The sequence below is a fragment of the Lissotriton helveticus genome, chromosome 5_1 (genome assembly GCF_964261635.1).
Source record: "Lissotriton helveticus chromosome 5_1, aLisHel1.1, whole genome shotgun sequence".
NCBI classification, from domain to species: domain Eukaryota; kingdom Metazoa; phylum Chordata; class Amphibia; order Caudata; family Salamandridae; genus Lissotriton; species Lissotriton helveticus.
Genome location: NC_136065.1, coordinates 1,342,097,627 through 1,342,116,967, shown reverse-complemented (window position 1 = coordinate 1,342,116,967; position 19,341 = coordinate 1,342,097,627). Strand labels below are relative to the sequence as shown.

The following is a 19,341-nucleotide window of genomic DNA, read 5'->3' as shown; positions in this document are numbered from 1 at the left end:
GTGGAAATGTACAGAGGTGTACAATACAATGTACAATGGTGCAGCAGGTGCAGTGACACTGGGGTGGGTGGTTCCCATTGAAGGTCAATTAGGATTGCATTTTACTACCAAATATTGCACCCTTGGTACATCACTGCTCTCATACAGTATTCCAGGTGCTTCATTTCATTTGTAAAAACAACAAACCAAAAATGCTGCTGTTGCAGAGTACCAAGTTTGCCACCTCCTACTTCTTTCTTCCTCCACCCCACCCTTTGTTTTTATTTTTCTCCCTTTTCTTGAAAGCTTTTTTAGGTCTGAATTTAGCCAAGAATTTTTAATTTTACTAAAATTACATGTATAACATACGTACTTATAGGGGTTTTCAGCCGACCCTCTTCATTCATTGTTCTGTTTTTGTGTCGGTCACTTTTTTCTTTCACCCACAGCAGGCTACAGCATGGAGCACTAAGTCCGCCTACTCCTGCTATTGGCTAACTTCACAGTGTGTAACAGCATTCTGACCTTTCACAAGGAGCTCATCCGCACTCAAAGTACTTCTCTCTAGTGGCAGGAACTACTTTGGCGATCTGTGCCTTTTGAGACCAAAAATATTTTTTTGCTTTTAGCTCCTAATTTTTTTTTTCTTGGCCCAACAGCTTCTCCAATAAATGTTTGCAAAACCCATAACAAAACGACAAGCATTGACAAAACTAAAAGGCTGACAGCCGGTGCCTGACGTATTGGGTTTGCCTACTCTTGTTTGCGTGGGCTTTCTTCATTTGCAAGTGTTTTTCTAATTTCTCTTTCTTCTCCTTTCTCTCCTTCCTGGTTTATCTCTTTTGCTATAAATTCAATTCTGGTGATGAAAACGTAGTGCCTGTCCCCGAAAATAACTATGTGCACAGCCTCTGAACTCCAACCATGAAGCACTGGCAGTGTGGAGTGGCAGCAAAGCACTGAAAACCGGAACCTCGCTGCAGCCTGAAATCACTTCACTGTAATGCACTTATTATTTGACTTAGGAAGTCCGACGGGTGTTTCCTATACGCTTAGTACATAAGATTGTTGCGGTCATTCCAATAGTGGTGTTTCAGTTTCTAGTTTTCTAAGCAAGACACTTTTCTTGCGCTGTGTATCGTTTTGTACTATCTATAGACATATTTTACCACTCATTCTGTAGTTTCTGTAAGGTCTCACAGGAGAATGTAGTGTTTTCTTCTTCAATTTTACAATTCAGCTCCTTTTTTTCTTCCCAGAATGTGATAAATGAAGTGTTCCGAATGTCTTTGATGGATTTAAGCAGGAGGCAGTGTATCTTGGTCTCTGTTTCACACGGGTTTTGATACTTGCAGGATCAATCTCTGTTTGTGACTTGACTTATGTCTGTGACTCTGTATCTATGTCTCCATCAGCTGGTCCCTCAGTCTGGATTTGATAAGTGTTTGTGCTTTAATGTTTTTAGTACAGTGAGAGTGAAGTATTCTAAAAGTTGGATTTTTTTTTTGTATCCGGGATGTTTCACAATCTTGTTTCCTGAGTGTGCCCCCTGCCACACTGTGTATGTTTTTAGGTCTCGGCTAGCGTAGGCTGCGCACATGCGCAGTCTCGCTGGTGAGATTTAATAAGTTAGAGTACGTTTCACTAGCGAGGTTAAGCCCCACCCCTCTTTTCCATTGACTGGCGTCACCGTTCATGCTAAACGGTGGCCAGCCATTGGAAGAGAGGTCCCAGTGACGTACTCTTTTCTCTTTTAGAGCCATCCCACTTGGACTGGCTTCCTTGACTTACATGTGTGGTAAAAGGTTTCTTATCTTCTTTATGGGGCGAAACAGATGGCCCCATTAAGAAGATAATTAACCTTTTACCACACACGTAAGTCAGACCAAGCCCGTCCAAGTGGGACAGCTCTATTTACTTGAGGAGTTTTGTATAGCGTGAACTTGTATTCAGTGTGTCAGCCTCTGGTTCCTTTTGAGGTGAGGCGGTATTGGGTGTGCCCCATTCCCTTTGTCATCGAGTCTCAAGCGCATCTTCAGTTTGTACCAGTCTCTGGTTCTTTGGGAGCGGAGGGGTGGCGTCAGTGTGTCTCCGTCTCGTGTGCACAAGGCAGTGGGGCTGCCTTTGTTGTGTGACCGTGTCTGCTATAAGCATGTGTGATGAGCAGTTGTTAGTGTGCGCTAGTTCACTGATCAACCAATAGCCATAGTCTGCGGCGATGAGGGGGCCGTGAGTGTGCCCTGTCCCCTTTCTCTGGTCCATGGGACATGAGCTTCAGCCACTACCTAGTTGGTGGGATTGGATTGATAGGGGTGTCTTCAGTCTGCCCGTAGCTCTGGTCCTTAGGAAAGGGAGGGCGCGTCGTCGTAGAGCCCCGTTCTGGCCCACAGGAAAGCTCGAGGCCTCTTCCCTGTGCCCGGCCATACTTTATGGGAATGGAAGGGGCGTCTTCAGCGTGGGATATGGCGGAGTGTCTTCAGTGTGCCCCAGACTTTAGTTCATGGGAAGGATGGGGGCTTCGTCGGTTTGGTTAAAGGAGCAGTGGGGTCCCGTATATACCTACCCCCATTCCCTCGGACTGCATACCCCACCACCTTCCTCACCGCGAGCAGCTCAAAGCCAACAAAAAAGATTAAAGGAGAGACAGGCTGTTTAGGCTGAGGTAGTTAATTATTTTTTTTAATGCACGCAGATTATCTATTTCACTTACAGAAAGTGTCACTGTCGTTGACTCCGGACTCGGGCGTTTTCAGTCCAGACTGCATCTTGCTAAAACCAGCATTACGGACTAGGCTCTATTGCATTTTATATTCTATCACTTTAAAAGGAGGGGCTCCCCTCTAGGAATCCGAGGGATAGGCCCATGAATCAAGCGTACAATAAATATAAGATACAACAAGCTAAAAAGCACAGCAGTTTATTGCCTGCTATTTGCATCGCTAACAGCAGAAGCCCCCGCCAAGCGGCAAAGCTCCCCTCAACACTCTTTATTTTGTGTCCTTTCCATGGTTCATGCCTTTTCGATAGCCGTGCCTCGCTGTTCTGTGCGGGCTGGAGTCACTGCTGAATATCCTCGTGCACAGCAGCCCCTTTTTCTGCCAGTCCTGCGAAATCCACCCACCCAGCATCCCTCACTCTCTGGTTTTCACATCTCTACTCCACGGTTCTGGGGAGTCCCCGGGGGAAATAATGTGGCATAACAACGACCCATCCCAAATGGGACAGTCTGATCACATCTGACCTGTTGGTTCAGCGCTGCATCCCCTTCCCCCGCAATAATCAAACAGCGTTGTAGCAGGGCCTGCTTCCAGGAGCATTGCTACGATTCGGGCTTCATGCTGTAAGGCGCCTCTCAGTACAGTTGGGTACAGCGCTCCATAAAACATCTTATATTCATGCTATCGTTTTCACACTAGAATCACCGGCCTCCTAGCCGCACACCCCTGCTGGCCCAACTTAGTCTTTTGCTTAGACTGCTGCATACAAGCAACCGTGTTATGGAATATATATCGGGGGGTTCTGGTCAGATTCGGGCGTGGCTCTGCTGTTCCCTGCTGTGTTAATATATTGTACAGACAAGTCCCTCACCTCCAAAGGGGGTAGATCACCCCCCCACCGGACAGGGTTTCTCCAACTCTTAAAACGAAGAGGTACCCAAGTCTTAAATAAGCTCTCTCTGATACACATCAGTGCTTTCATTGTCAGCCGCACCCCTCTGCTGCATACTATATATTTTTAAACATACGGCATACATCACACAGCCCCCCAGCTCCTGCTAGTGAGATCTATGTGATCATTCAGCTCCTGCATAGATCTTTGTGATCACACAGCCATGGCCATCAGCTCCTGCAAGTGAGATCGTTGTTGAGTACACTTTACACATCAACTCCATACATGTGACATTTTGCTAGTACTAAGTACAGATCACACGTGCCCAAAGAGCCTGCACGTGTGACCTCTGTAACGGGGCACAGATCAAACATACTTCAATGAAGGCACAGACAAGAGAGGCCACCTTGGCTCTTGCAGATACAAATGTGAGGAGTTCACTTAATAGATCACTTTGACCTCACGCTCAGGTGCCTGAAATCTATTCTAGTATGGAACTCAGCCTTGAGGAGGCCTATGTATTCACAAAGATGGCATGTGCAGGAGATTAAGGACTGTGTGATTTATAAACTGCATTCACAGGGCCCAAGATTTGCTGTATGATCTCTCTATGTTCTTTACTTGTGCAAGCAAGATCTTGGAGTCTGCACAGGCTTCCTTACCCTTCACTTTTAGAAGCACACATCACACAACCCACATACTCCTGGGCATGTTGTTTTTGCGAGGACAGTGTACAAATGACAGAAGCCTCAATTTCTTTCATGTGTTTGGCTCTGTGTGTGTGTGGCTGTGTGTATGTGTGTGTGTGGCTCTGTGTGTGTGTGTGCAAATGCAATAGGTCTCGCATTTGCGAGAGATTAAGCTATTGGCATTGTAAATGACAATGCCATTTATTTATCTATTTTCAAAACCGGGGAAACGGGAGGAAGATTACAACACCAACCCATCAATAAAAAGTTTGTCATTTACAATGCCAATAGCTCTATCTTTTTCGAAGGCGAGACCTATTGCATAGTAAATGCTTGTTTTTGCGTGGGAGCAACCCCTTTTTCTACTTCTGCTTTTTTCAAGATTAGACTACAGTGCAGGGGATCGAGGATGGGGGCTTGTGTGGAAAGTTAATTCAGAAAGATGGTTTCCTAGAGATTCTTTGGAGGGATCATTCGTGGTCTTACATCGCCTGGTAATAGAGGTATTTGTGCCACTTTCCTTGAGGTTGCACCAACATTTATGAAGTGTTTCTTGATTATGAGCAGCAGGAAAAATCTTCGTTAATATTTTCTGCTTCCATGATTTTTGGAATTTCTGTGTTTACAGAACTCAAGTGGCCGGTTTTCTGTGGTTTTCTGGGAGGCATGTCTAGTATACTTTCTTTTCTGTTAGATACCATATTTCGCTCTTATAAAGTAAGATTTGGTAGCTGACGCTGCCTTTAGCATATACATTTTTCTCTGGTGTATTGAAGTATGATATAATTTCCATAGTAGCACCGTAAGCACAACAGATTTGTTTAACACAATGTGGATGCGCTTATTCAGAGTCCCAGGTAACTGTAATCTTGTCTAGAAGACCCTGATCATTGCCTTGTTTAACCCCAGAGATCCTGCCTTGCAGTACTTTTCCAGCAAATTTAGGATGCGTTGGAGCTGTCCTTCGGTAGATGGTCCAGGCATCGATGGTTCGGCCTGCAGATTTGTCAGGTCTTTCACATACAGAGATATGTCTGTTGGCGGAGGGTGCACCTTGCCTGTCTCTGTGTCCAGTCTGCAGGCTGAATTTTGCATTTTACCCCTTCTTTTTACTGTTGATTAAGACGTAATTCGATTCAGTGACACACTAATCCATTTTCCCTTGTTGTTTTTCTCTATGTGTGTGCCATTCAGAGTCCGAAAGATGAGTGTATGTGGCCCATTGTTTGAGTAGGATATCTGCCAGGCTTCCATGTGATATGGAAGCTTGGAGCTTCAGAATTTCTTCAGATTTTCGAATGCAACCGAAACTTTTTCCAAAGTGCACTGGTCTCACAAATCCTATATATTTCAGTCAAGGGCATCCCACACATCTTTGCAGATCAAACTGATAGGCACAGACACTTTGAGGAGTGCCCTGATTATAGTGAGATTATATAAATGTGTATTGAAAGGTATTACTAGTCAGTCTTAGGTCTGGCCTACAGATCGCTTCAGTTATATCGCTAGCTCCATGTTTAAAAATACCCCATTAAAAATACTACATACATCTGCACATATATTCTGGGACTTTGATAAGCCATTTTTACCTCCTTGCCTGTTCAAGTGTCATTCACATTTTGCTTCCATCCATCCATCCATCCATCCATCCATCCATCCATCCAGCATAAGGTATGGGGTAGTTTGTTAGCCCACTTGATCCATTGGCTGCTTTGCACTATGAGTGGCGGTCTTTTGTCTGATCACTTACACAACCACTTTGATGGAGTGCAATTCAGTTCCAGTGCTGATGTGTCTAGGCTACTAAACTATTCCTATTTTTTCAATATAGCATGTTTAAAAGCAAAAGGAAAAATGTAACCTTTGCCAAGGCCAGGCCTATTGTCTTCTTGTTGCATATTGGCATAGGGATGCTTAAGTGAGCCTTCTGAGCATTGGCATTAACAAGACAATGCTGCTTAGGGCAGGAATTAGAACGAGCTTGGTATAACCATACAATGCCAGAGAGCGCTTCATTTTATTTGTACTTAAGAAGCTGTACGAATTGATGAGAATGTCACATTGAAAATGCTTCATGCAAATTGACGTTTAACAAAAAAATGAACAACATTGATCTGGCAGTCTTCTAGCATAAATTGTCTTTCAGTTAAAGAACCTACTACATGTGCCAATCTTTCTCTCCAAAAATATAAAGGTGTCTATGCAATATAAACTTTGAAAAAAACAGAAGAGTAGAGCTACTTATGTTACTTAAAGGGGATTTATTACTTGACACGGTTAGAAGGCCTACGACCATAAAACATGAAACTAGTATCCTATTCCAGCAAGGTGAAGTAGAGGCCTAGACACATGACTCCATCTTATTAAAACATTTTGGTTTGCTGTCTTGAAGACATGAGGTTATTGTCTGGAATCCAGTTCTCGCTCTTTGAACTCTTTCTGCTTTGACCTGTTGTAAAAATGCATCATTTTGGTGAACGGGTGTGAGTATGTGTGAAAGATGCTGCTGTGCGAGTGATGGGACCTTAAGTGTATGCACATGTTTCTATGATAGTTATAAAGAACAACCCTAATTATAAAGCAACATAATTTTGCATAAGGTGATAGATACTACAAGTAGAGAGGGAGGAAAGGGGAGGAATGAGTAAGGTATTAGCAGCTGGGATAGCTATGGATACAAGATGGTAGAGTCTGCTGAAGGTGGGTGGGAAGTACAAAAGGGTTTACCAAGGCAGGTAAGGTGTTTTCACAGAATGGAGACGTGTGGGGCGATGCTCGAGTCTGGACGGGCGAGATGCTCTTTGACACGACAGCTTGTGTCCGGGGAAGGACCTACCGCTGAGTTCACACTGCAACAAGATGGTGTTTGATCGGAGGGTCTTAAGCTCTTTCCTTGGTGACAGAAGGTGTAGACTCCTCACCAAGGCTCACCAGATGCACATTCTCGCTGCCTGACAATACCAGGACCTCATAGTGCCTATCTCTAACTTCTCCTGCTAGGCACTTTTGCTAGCTTCTCCCTGTGCTCACCAGAGCCAGCTCCTCAATCTTTCCATCAGCGCTGACTCCCCATGTTGGTAACTAATGCCAGCTTCTCACACTGCCCACACCTGTCACTTCCCTACATTGCTGCCTAGTGCATTTTTTACACTGTCCACCAGGTTCACTGTGTCACACATTCCACCAGTAAGGTGTCCTTAGTCAGAACACCCTTGTCCTGTCCTCTTCACTGCCCTTCTGTGTGTGCTCATTACACTGTCCACCAGTGCTTGCTCTACATGCTGCCAGCCCCTCACTGCCATCCAATGCCAGCCCCTGACTGCAACCGAATGTTGACTTCTTACACCGAACACCAATGTGGCCCCACCCATATTGGGTCCGTACGCAGCTCACTATTGCCTTTCTTCACTCTGCCGTATTGTTGGTCCGCCCACCCCCCACTACTCACTGTCAGGCTGCACTCCTCTGTGAGCTTATTACACTACCAATCAGTGCCCTCTGCTCGCAGTACCCTGCAGTCCATCCTCCTCTCAAAACCAGCTAATGTGTGCTCTTACCACGACCATTAACTTACATTGTTTGGTAGGTAATGCCCTCAACGTCCCTGGTGCTGGGTGTAAAGTGTCTGTCGCCCCCCGCTAAGGCATTGTGAGTTTAACTACAAATGTTTAACTATACAAAAGCCCAAACGTTTGTTGCTTATGAAATCTGAAGTGTGCTGTGTTTTGCGTCTTTTTTAGTTTTTTATCTGGACATATATTTCTTGAATGGCCCTACATTCTCCATTGGTACCATTTTGTCCAGGTTCTTCTTCATAGTTTTCGTATACTGCAGTAAATGTTGCCAGGATATTTTTCCAGACAGTCTGCGAGTTATCCAGTTGGCATCTGTGTGCAGAGTTTTCTAAAGTGGGCTGCCCATTCTTGCAGAGCTATTTCTTGTTTCTTGCTTCATTTAAGTTTTCTACACATCTTTTATAAAGAGTTCATATCAACTTAACAGTGGGGTTTGGTCCTGGTAAAACAAACATTGGATTAGATCTGACATTTTAGTGAGACACAGTTGTATCCCTTTTGCCTTCTTATTTTACATACTTTGTTGAATACTAAACATTTTTCTTTGCCTCAAAACAATTTAATTGTGATCATAATAATTCCGTTGTCCAGGTCCTGAAGAGACCTATGACACACACACGGGTCGAAACATGTCTACATCCAATCAGGAGCATCTATGCACAGGAATTCATTCTTAAGAGCAATAAGCAGCATAAAGAAGAATAACAAGACCTCTGCTCAATAGCTTCCATTAGAACAACAAGTTGACCCAATATACCCATATCAAAGAACACCAAGTGTTCTATAAAGTATAATTACTTTTATTAGATGCCCCCTAATCCATATGATAAGTCAAAAAATCCAGTGTATAAAGCTAATTATTTAATCACACACAAGCCAAAACTTGGTGTTGGAACATATTTACCGACATGGAAATGAGTACAGCTTTTGATACAAGCTAAGCCTTAATCAGGTTAGAAAATGTTTCTGTGTTTTACTGCCTCAAAATTTGTGTTGCCTGCTTGCTATTATGATCACAACTAAACTGTTTTGATGCAGCTTATTATTATTTTTTTGCATTAAAGGGAGTGTGTGCAATCAGGCAGAAGGGAGTACCGCTATACATTTCTCGCAAAAACAGTTTAGTGTTCTTATGGGCCAGTTTGCCTGCTGTGTTACTGTATTTTCCTGACTGTTGATTAACATTCCCATGTTGTGATGAGGTATTTTAAGTGTTTCTTGGGGTTCACTACATTCTGTTGCTTTGGTTTATATAGGCTTTAAGTTGTATATCTATTGTTCCAGTTCTTTTCAAAGTATGTATGAAGTTGGTCTCTGTTTTTTGTACATTTTTGTCATACTTTTGTATATTTAGTGATTCTGTTGCTACAGTGAAGAAGGTTTTGCATATCTTGGTGAGGGCTTAGTTTGCCAAGCGGATCTCTGCGAGTACATTAAATTAAAAACGCCACTGTTCATGCTTGTTCGTTCTGGCATTGAAAGCGGACACAGGTGTCTTTCCCTTGCCCCTTCCAGACACTTGAATCAGAAGCCTGTTGAGGCTCTTTTGAGAGTTTGCTTCCTTTATCTTTTTCTAGCTGTTTTAAATGTCAGAACTTATTGGCAGTCCTCTCAAGTTGATAGTTGTTCTTTGCCAATTGGAAGACTAGTGTTCGCTGGGATTTCAGTCTGTGATACCATAATCTGTAATGCTGTGCTTAGTATACCTAGACATATGTTCGGCCCTCTGACTTAGTCTGGGACTGATCGTGCATGTGGGTCCATATCCATATACGACAAGAGTGTCCCAGTGCCTTTGAAAAGTGACTGTCCGGCTTTTACCAGGATCCTGATGTGATAGAGACGTTTGTTATATACTAACCAGGACACGAGGCACTTCATCTGCTATGCCCGAGGGGGCATAGCAGATACTGCCAAAAGGGGCATATTCTGATGGCACAATCACGATTTGTGTTGCTGGTCCACCAGAGTTTCAATCAATCGACTTGTAAAGCTCGACTAATCACCAGTTAGGGTCTCAAGGTGCAACGTGGTGGAGGGTTATGCCCTTTAAACTGTTACCACCGTCCTGCTGTTACACAGGACATCCTTTCCTTTCTCTTCCATCTTCTTCCCTTTCCTGCAGGCCCTTCTCATATCCTGCTCTGCTCTCCCACTTGTTCCTCAAGTTTTAGTCCTTCCTCACTCATCTGCGTTACCAGCCTCCTGTCTCCCCCTAGGGCCTTGGCTTCCTATGTACATCGCTCTCTCTGGGCACAGTGTTTTGAGGATGTAGGAGGAGTGCATGCTTGAGTCAGGCAGGGCTAATCTCCAGGCCTTTTGTGTGCTGAAGGGCTGCTCCATTGCGCCTACTCGAAGTAATGCCTCCACAGTATACTGAGATTCCCTCCTACCAATGAGGCAGGAGGGCCGAGGTGGGAGGCATGGCTGTGTGAAAGGAGAGGAAGATAATAAGGAAAAGCAGCAGAACTCTGGAGAGAGAATGGTGACAGTGTAGTAAAGCCAGGAGGAAAGATTGGGGATATTGTGAGGTTATCGAATTGAAAGTGTGAGTATCTGTTTGAGTTTCACTGGTCAGTAGGTATTGATTGATCAATATTGAATTATGGGACCTATCTGTACATCAGTATCACATCCCTTCCCATCCAATGTTTATGGTAGCATTATATATTTTTGTATTAAAAGCTTGTAAGAAAAAAAGCTTTAAAAATGTAGTTTTACATTGAGTGAAGTGTTTGCTAGTGGGTGTAGGAGTGGGCATTGGATAGGGCAATGGAGAACACAGGAAAAAAGCAAAAAAAAAGGTAAAAGTACAAAATGTTATCTAATAAGTGTTTTCCCTGCTTGATATCCATTATTATGCAGAGACGCACAATATATTTTTTCAATCCGCCTAAGCTGGTCAGGGCTGGGACTGACTCCCAGTGCTCCACACTCTACAATTAAGGATAAATCTTAGCTCAAGAATTGCCCCACTCCTGATAGCTCTTCTTTACCAAAAACAAAAAGCGAAAAATGGGCATAGATGGTGTCCGCTTCTCAATTCAACTTGAAAGCTCTGGAACACATGGCACAAAAATAATGACCATTGGGAATTCAGAAGAACTATAAAGTCCTGGTTCCATTGTTCCCACTAGACCACAACCCTGAACAGTTTTTGTATGCTGCTTGCGAAGCTATCTTCGCACTCCTTTCACCATCCACCATACGTGTGAGATGGAGGCTACAGCATCTCGTCTGGAGACACCAATAAACCACAGTTCAATCAAAACCCTTCTTTTATAAATACACTTTCGAAGTTTGGATCACTCTCTCGATGGTCCGAAAATCCCTTCGAGTCCTCAACAAGAGGTAGGAAGTGCTATAAAATGACTTCACTATATACAGTACATGAACGCTATTTATTGGATAGCACAGCAAATAATTTGGGGAAAAGAAAAAGAACTCTTGGACTCTGGTTGGATTTTAAGATCCTTGAGGTTGGAAAAGTTTACCTGAAAATTTGACAGGCATTGCATTTCACACAGGTTGGAATGACTGCAAACTTCACCTTCACTTGTAGGAAGTTTCACGCACAAAAAAGACATTTTTGTGAGAAAAGTATTGCCCTACTAAAAACTGTAGTAGGGAATAAGCCATCTAACTTTATTTTTCTCATGCAAACCTCTTTTTTTTCATGCTGTGTGTGTTTCTAAACTTCTCAGTCTTTGCGAAGTTCATGAAGATTATGAAATAAATTTTAAAAACCACTGTGTTCTGGGTGAAAAACCTTTCCAACTACACCCTGAAGGTTGTGGCCTATATACAGTCCATAGATGCTACTGCGCCATTACCCAGAGATTGTGGTGTACTGTGCCGTTCACTGTCGCTCACTGCCTGCCCACAGCTCTAACGCTTTCACTCCTTTCCTCCCACAGGTTTGCTACGAAAGAACGAGATGGCCTTCTACTCTACAACGGGCGCTTCAACGAGAAGCACGACTTCATAGCACTAGAAATTGTCCAGGAGCAGGTCCAGCTCACATTCTCAGCAGGTACACCTTCTCAGCAGGCATGAGTTCCTAGAGTACTGCAAACACAGAAAAAGAACACGGGGTACATTGTGAGGAAGGAATACATTGGAAGTGAGGTTCGCAGTCTGAGATATGATAGGTTGGTGAGGGGTTTACTGTGAGTGATCAACAGAGATCTTTGGCAGAGGGCTTGTTCTAGGAATCACGGAGTCAATCAATCCTATTGACATCCCACCATTTATTGCGCAGGCAAATTGATAGTTTGTCAATTATGCATTTTTGAAATAATTAATATTTTCCAATAGCTCCCTTCTCTTTTACCAATTCAGAGTCGAATCCTATGAGTTTAGCAGTGACCAGTGCTTTACATGGAAATAGAGAAGTCCCAATGGTCTCCGAGTACCTGTTTCCTCATGAAAGTGCCGATATTTTACCATTAAATATATTGTAGCAGTGCAGAGGAGTGAAGGTACTCTACATTTCAAATGAAAGAAGTGCAGGTGCTGAGTACTGGTCAGTACCAGCCCATTTAAAGCACTAGCAGTGACTTCAGAACTCTCTTGTTGTTCAGGTAAGCTCTCTTCCAAAATCTTATCAAACTGAAATAAATATTCGATACAGTGTACATTACAGAAAAGAAAGGCAAAAAACTTTTTTTGAAGGTCTGGGTTTTGACAGTACTGCTGTCAAACAGACATATTGCTTACACTATACATAGAGTTACTAGACTTTAGGATCACCCTTTTCAACCATTGGCTTTCTTTGACCAGCCTCTTTCAGCTATTGGCTTGAGACGTTTATTCAGTCACATTTTGGCTCAGAGTATTCATTTCTCGCTATTGGCTGTTTGAGTGTACTCTTCTGCCTCTAGACAAGTGCTTACATTAAACTCCATGAGAGACTACGTTACAACTATACCCTCTCTGTCAACTCCTACTGACTCTCTCCTTTGTGCCTCCCTCTAATGTGCTAGCACTGCATGGTTAGCCCTTTGAACCCAGTCCTATTGACTTTGCCAGTGCTGCCTTGCAACCGGAGCTCAACTGCGACGCTAAGCCAATTGTAAACTTTAAAAAACCACACGTTATAAAAAATGAGATGTGCAAAGTTACAATTAACTTACTACGGTACATATCCATTGAAGTCAGCACACAAGATGTTATTTAGAGTTAATTAATGGTGCCTCATCCAGACAATGAGAACAGACAAATTGTCAAGGTAAGCAATGATTAAGGTAGCATAAGAGGGGAACAGAAATATAAGTGCATGGTTAGCTTTAGGTTTCTGGGGTAGAGGTTGATTTTTTTTATAGCATATTATGCAGGGTTTTCCAAGATTTAGATTGTTCCAGAGTTTACGGCTCGTTTTAAAATGCTTTACTGTCCATTGTGTGTTGTATTTAGACAACTAGAAGATACTGTGATTACCAAAAGTACTGGTTTTCATATGTGTCTTTGGTCCTTTCGTAAAATTATAGCAGTTTCATGGTAGTGCTTGTTCGCTAGTTCCATACATGACCTGATTATAAGAACCGTCACCTCAAACTCCTTTTCCTCTGAAGCATGTCCCAACCAGCTTGCTCTAACTACAGGACAATCCCCGACATATAAATACAGAGTCTGAATATTACCTATTTTTTCCAGAGAGTTGAAACATAAGGTTTTAAGAAATTTGGAAAAAAGATTTCTCTGGCTGCAAAAAATAATAATAATACATTTGGGATCCTGAATTGAACGCTGTAATTTACTCAGTTGCCAAAATCCTCAGAATGTTGCCATTAGCTGATGTGCGGTGTATGTGCCTTCCTGTGTTTACATCTGTTCAGTGCACTTTACCATCATTATGTATCCGCATGTTTTGCGGCAGCCCATTAAAGGTGAGTGGGCACTTCATAGTGGTTAATATTGTATGCATGGCCTTTAACCCCTATTAATGCCCTCGGAAGGTGACAAAGCTTAATATGCTGATCTTCCTCTGTATCTCAGTACAGTGTCTGGTGTTTGTTACCTATATATATAGGACTGCCGCCTGGCCATTTCATACTTACATAATCTGCATTTTTTTTAATATGGTGGCAAAACTGAGAAAATCAGCAAAAGCTAGCACTTGTTTCCTATTTTTTAAAAGCATTAAAGCACAAAATAAAAGACAAAATGCTTTAGACGTATTTTGGAACTCCCTTAAAGTCTGCCCAAACAAATGTAGCAAAAATTCTGCATACAGAAGACTTTGCACCGGTTCCTTAACGAGTCCGTCTGTCTAGCCCGTCCAGCAGCTCAAAACACAAATCTCTGGCACTTCTTTCCTGAAACCATGCCGGCCCATCTGGCTTGAAATGCAAGCTCTCGTCAAACAAAATGAAGGCGAAAACACTGCTGTGAAACCAGGAGTGGAAGAGCATTTGAATGTTGGTTTCAAAATTACAACGAAAACAAACTGGTTATTTTCAAAACTGGGCATTTCTTAAACCAAAATTATAACTTTAAAAAAAAAATGTTTTTACTTTTCATAAAAATTAGTCGATTGAGGCTTATCTTTGAAATGAGCATAGAACCTAAAATTGTAAAATGCCACAAAGTTCAAACTTCATTGTTCATTTGTTGAAAGTGAGACACTTACGTATTAAGAACCTACCAAAAAGATGAAGAGAAATCTGGATTTGGGCTGAGAAAAGTTTTACGGAACGAGCTACAAAGATGAATCAAATGAAGACAAAAAGCGCAAAGCATACTCAAGATTTTCTTGTATTTTTTCCTTCCAGGGGAGTCCACAACCACCGTCTCCCCCTTTATTCCTGGAGGGGTCAGTGATGGCCAGTGGCACACCGTCCAGCTGCAATACTACAATAAGGTAAGATGGGACAAAGGTCCTCCTACATGTAAATTTTGATCCAGTTTGTACTTTCTATTGAAATGTGCAGGGCTAGAAGGATATTTTGGGGATGTATGCATCATGGGATCACTAATGGGCATTCATCATTGGGCAACTCAAAAAGGAAGGTCAGAACTTCAAAGTGAGAATTAGGAGAGAGGTGGGGTGGATGATTCTGTGAAGTGAAAACGGCTCAGTCGCATATGGATAGGACAACTTTCCGCTCTCTTGTGGTATCCGACAGGGAGAATCTCCTGTTCGTCTCTGCTGCTGCCCATGAGAGTTTGTGAGCTGCTTGGACTTTGTGACCTGTGAAAAGGCGAAGAGTTTTATCATAGAGCTCTCGCTGCAGACGAGATTGGCTCGGCTTTCTTGGTGAATGTAGGACGGCGAATGATGCAGGTGAAAAGTACTTTGTTGAGTGTGCATCAAAACTTTTCTCAGGAGGGTGAAGGGGACGTTTTGACTCCATACTTCATCAGTGCTGCCAGATGGTGTTGAAATCCTACGGATAAATTTGGTATATGAAATAATTGGAACAGTTGCTCGATAAACATATGAGAAATACAGGTCTGAGCTTGTTAAATCTGCAATAAGCCCATGTACCAGGCAGAATAATGCTACCCAACAGCAGAACCTGCCTAGCACAACTATTGTCTGTAGAGACAGCAAAACTTGTTAGACTGCAAAGAAAAATAGACAGCCCAACCACTCCATCACAAAGACGCACACTGACATACAAAACACAACACTGACCAGAGCATATAGGTGGCAACGGGATACCCTGAACAATCAAACCACTGCAGTTCTGTAAGCAGTGAACCAGGTGCAAAAGAACAATTAATGACCAGAATGTTGAACAATGTCAAACATTTACCTCAATACAGAGATCTGAGTCTAAATCCATCGTTTTGTTTGCTCTCCATGCCATTCCAGTTTAAACCCAGGCATATGCAAATCAGTCTTAACCCTGCTCCCCATGGGAACAGTCCAGCCCGAACTGCCAGGCCAGGTCCTCCCTGGACCAGAAACAAGAATCATGGGCCCCTTTTCGGGGTTTCACCCCTCATCAGCCAGGCTAGCTTGACTCCAGTGGCTTGGAGAGCACGGGACCCACGTCTGGGCATACCCGACCCACTCGGGGTGACAAATGCAAAAAGAACAATTGATGGACATAATGTTGAACAAAGTCAAACATTCACCACAGTACAGAGATCTGGGCCTAAACTCATATGTGCAAGGCTTTTTCAGCAACATCTTCCTCTTTCTGTGGTCCAACAACATATGGGCCAACTATATCTGCGCCAGCCACAGAAAGAGAGGCCCAAGAGGCAACACCTGCACCCACCTCAGTCCCGGCTACTGTGGATCCACCAGACCCCTCAGGAACACACGTTCATATGGACCATCAGGAGAGCATGTCACGAATTGTTTTCTTTGTATAGGTCACCCCGAGTGGGATGGGTATGCCCAGATAAGGGTCCCGTGCTCTACACGCCACTGGAGTCAAGGTAGCCTGGCTGATGAGGGGTGAAACCCTGAAACCGGTCCCAGGATGCTTGTTTCCGGTCCAGGGAGGACTTGGCCTGTCAGTTCGGGCTGTACTGTTCCCATGGGGAGCAGGGTCAAGACTGATTTGCATATGCTGGGTTTAAACTGGAATGGCATGGGGAGCAAAAAAAATGATGGATTTAGGTGCAGATCTCTGTACTGGGGTGAATGTTTGACATTGTTCAACATTCTGTCCATCAATTGTTATTTTTGCAGCAGTGAACCAGGGGCTGCTCCTCCGTAATGGTGGAGGAGCGTGGCCCCACTAACTCAGAGCCAGCAAGTGAAAAATAAAAAGATTATGGTATGCCATAATCGTTTTAATTTTCATTTTCCGGCTCTGAACCAGTGTATGCAGGGTGGGGCGGGCTGGGACATGGGAGGGAAAGGAGGAGTGCTGTGTGCACTTCTAAGTGTGCATGTTTGTTTGGCTGGCCATGTCAGGCCGGCCAAACACACTTGCGCACTCCGGTTTCTACAACCCGGCTGTATTGAACAGCCAAGCTGGAGAAACAGCACTGACTCCCTGTCCTGAGTGGAGCATCTTTTAAGCCCGCTCAGGCCAATCCCCATGCTGCTCCGATAGAATGAGAGCAGTGCAGGGATTGCACCGGGATTCTGATGCTGCCCCAGTGCCTGCTGGGACCAGGAAGCAGCAGAACACTTAGGTGCGCGGAGAACCCCCGCGCACCTTCACCCGCCTCACCACCCCTATTTGTTGTGTTGGCAGCCACTGTGAACAACCATTCACCATCAAGGAATGAGAAAAACAGCAAAGCGCTATGCGTCACTCACAGAGACACAGAATTCACCCTGAAAATACGGTGTGCAAACTCAGTGTGAGCGCAGCGCTCCTCCATTAAAACAGGCAACAAATAAACACCGAACTCACCCTTCCTTACACAAAGCTGACAAAAAGATATTCTGAAAAAACTCACATCCTTGTGGAAAGGTACCTGTGCCTGCCTAGAGTGCTACGAGGCCACATGGATAACGAAAATGTACAATGTAAACAATGATAGCATAACATAACACTTGCGAAGCTGCGTGGTCGAGCTATGCGCCCAGTCCTGGCATAGCGAGAACAACAGCACTTTAGGAATTAGTTACTTTTGTAGAGCTGTGAAGGTCGCCGGTGCTGTTTCGGCTTATCGACAGAAGAAAGCACTGTGGGTCCCAGGACTGGAAGAGCGAGAATGACAGTTCTGCGTTGAGGTGCACTGACAGAGTGTGCGAGGTAACACTGATAGATTAGAAGAACAGATCTGGAAGGAGGGGCACTGACAGAGCGTGTGAGGTAACACTGATAGGTTAGAAGAACAGATCTGGAAGGGGTGCACTGATGGAGCTTGTGGTGTAACACTATAGTTTAGCAAGAACAGGTCTGGACTGAGGTGCATTGAGGGAGCGTGCGAGGTAACACTGATAGGTTAGAAGAACAGATCTGGAAGGGGTGCACTGATGGAGCTTGTGGTGTAACACTATAGTTTAGCAAGAACAGGTCTGGACTGAGGTGCATTGAGGGAGCGTGCGAGGTAACACTGATAGGTTACAAGAACAGATCTGGTTGGAGGTGCACTGAGGGAGCGTGCGAGGTAACACTGATAGGTTAGAAGAACAGCTCTGGTTGGAGGTGCACTGAGGGAGCGGAGCGTATGAGGCAACACTGATAGATTAGGAGAACAGATCTGGTTGGAGGCGCACAGACGGAGCGTGTGAGGCTATCTTCATAGAGTAGCAATAAGAGCTGGTCTGTACTGGGGTGCTCTGACAGAGCGGAGTGAAGCCCAAGCGCTGCAGGGCATCATTTTAATGATAAGAAAAGTTGTAATTGCCCGATTCCCCAAATTAAGCATTTGGGGATGTGCCCAACACAGCTGCTCGGCCCTGTTAATTGCATGAAATGAATTGTCTGGCGCGGACAGATCGTTTTCGGATTGATTTATACCCAGGACACCCTCCACCCCGGGGCTGTGCCCTCGTGGGACCCCGTCTGGCCGACACCACAGATGCTGATTCTGGGGGGGTGGGGACTCTGGTTCTTGGCGGCCTGTCTGGCGCACCCCAGCGCGTGCATCTTATGAGGCTGATGAGGTTTTGATGTCAAATGTTGTCAAAATCAAATGCGATCATGGAGGTGGGGGTGAACACGACTTGAGACACATGGATTTGAGTAGGATGAAGAGCTAGCAAACTAAACACCAACCCCTATAGAAAAGGACATATGGAATAGATGTTCGTCCAGAATATGTGCCTCTCTCTCTCTGTTTATACGGCAGACTCATGTACATGGCATCAGTTCATTCCACCCGGCCTGGTCTCCATGTCCCCACCCACGCCCTCTATCGACCGAGTTTCATACAGAGTCTCTTTGCTCCTCTCTTGCGTTATAGTAATTTTGTGCTCTTTTCGGGGATTTCGGACTTAGTTGTTCTTTGCTGAACTACAGTTTGGATTCCTATTGGTGTTGCAGCGCCTCACCCTGTTTTCAGCAGGGCAGCTAGGTCTGATGAACCTTCGAGGCCTAATGCCAAGGTTTTCTCTGGCTTGGCATCTTTACAGTGTTCACAAACCTTTGGGATATCAGGAGCTTCACTTCAATCAATGAATCGTGCATTTGTTGAGCGCTACTACTCACCTGTGAGGGTCTCAAGGCACTGGGGGAAGGGGGTTTGCAGGTTCCATTCCATCAAGGAGGGGGTCTGTCGAAGAGCCAGGCTTCGAGGTTTCTTGTGAAGATGGGGAGAGATGTTGTCTGAGGTGGAGAGGGAGGGCGTTCCAGGCTCTGGCCGCGAGTGAGAAGGAGCGGCCGCCTGATCTGGTCTACTGGTGCGGGGACTACGGCGTAGGAGAGCTGGGCTGATCGTAGGGCCCTTTGGGTGCGTGAATTTGAGTCGGCTGTTCAGGTATGCTGGTCCGGTGTCGTGGAGGGCCTTGTGAGCGAGGGTTAGCATTTTGAAGGTGACTCTAGCTTCAATGGGGAGCCAGTAGAGTGTGCACAGGTGCTGGGAGATGTGGCAGTGTCTTGGCAGGTTGAGGACCAGTCTTGCAGCGG

The 19,341-nt window shown here is 44.4% G+C and overlaps 1 protein-coding gene across 2 annotated transcripts in view; it reads left to right on the top strand.

Annotated features, from left to right (window-relative positions):
- CELSR2 (cadherin EGF LAG seven-pass G-type receptor 2) overlaps positions 1-19,341 on the top strand; it is a 325,195-nt gene that overhangs the window by 179,611 nt on the left and 126,243 nt on the right. For both annotated transcript variants that reach the window (XM_078644214.1, XM_078644213.1), the window contains exons 4-5: positions 11,770-11,885; positions 14,626-14,714. In XM_078644214.1, the coding sequence (XP_078500340.1) occupies positions 11,770-11,885; positions 14,626-14,714 (205 nt within the window). The remainder of the gene's footprint in view (positions 1-11,769; positions 11,886-14,625; positions 14,715-19,341) is intronic.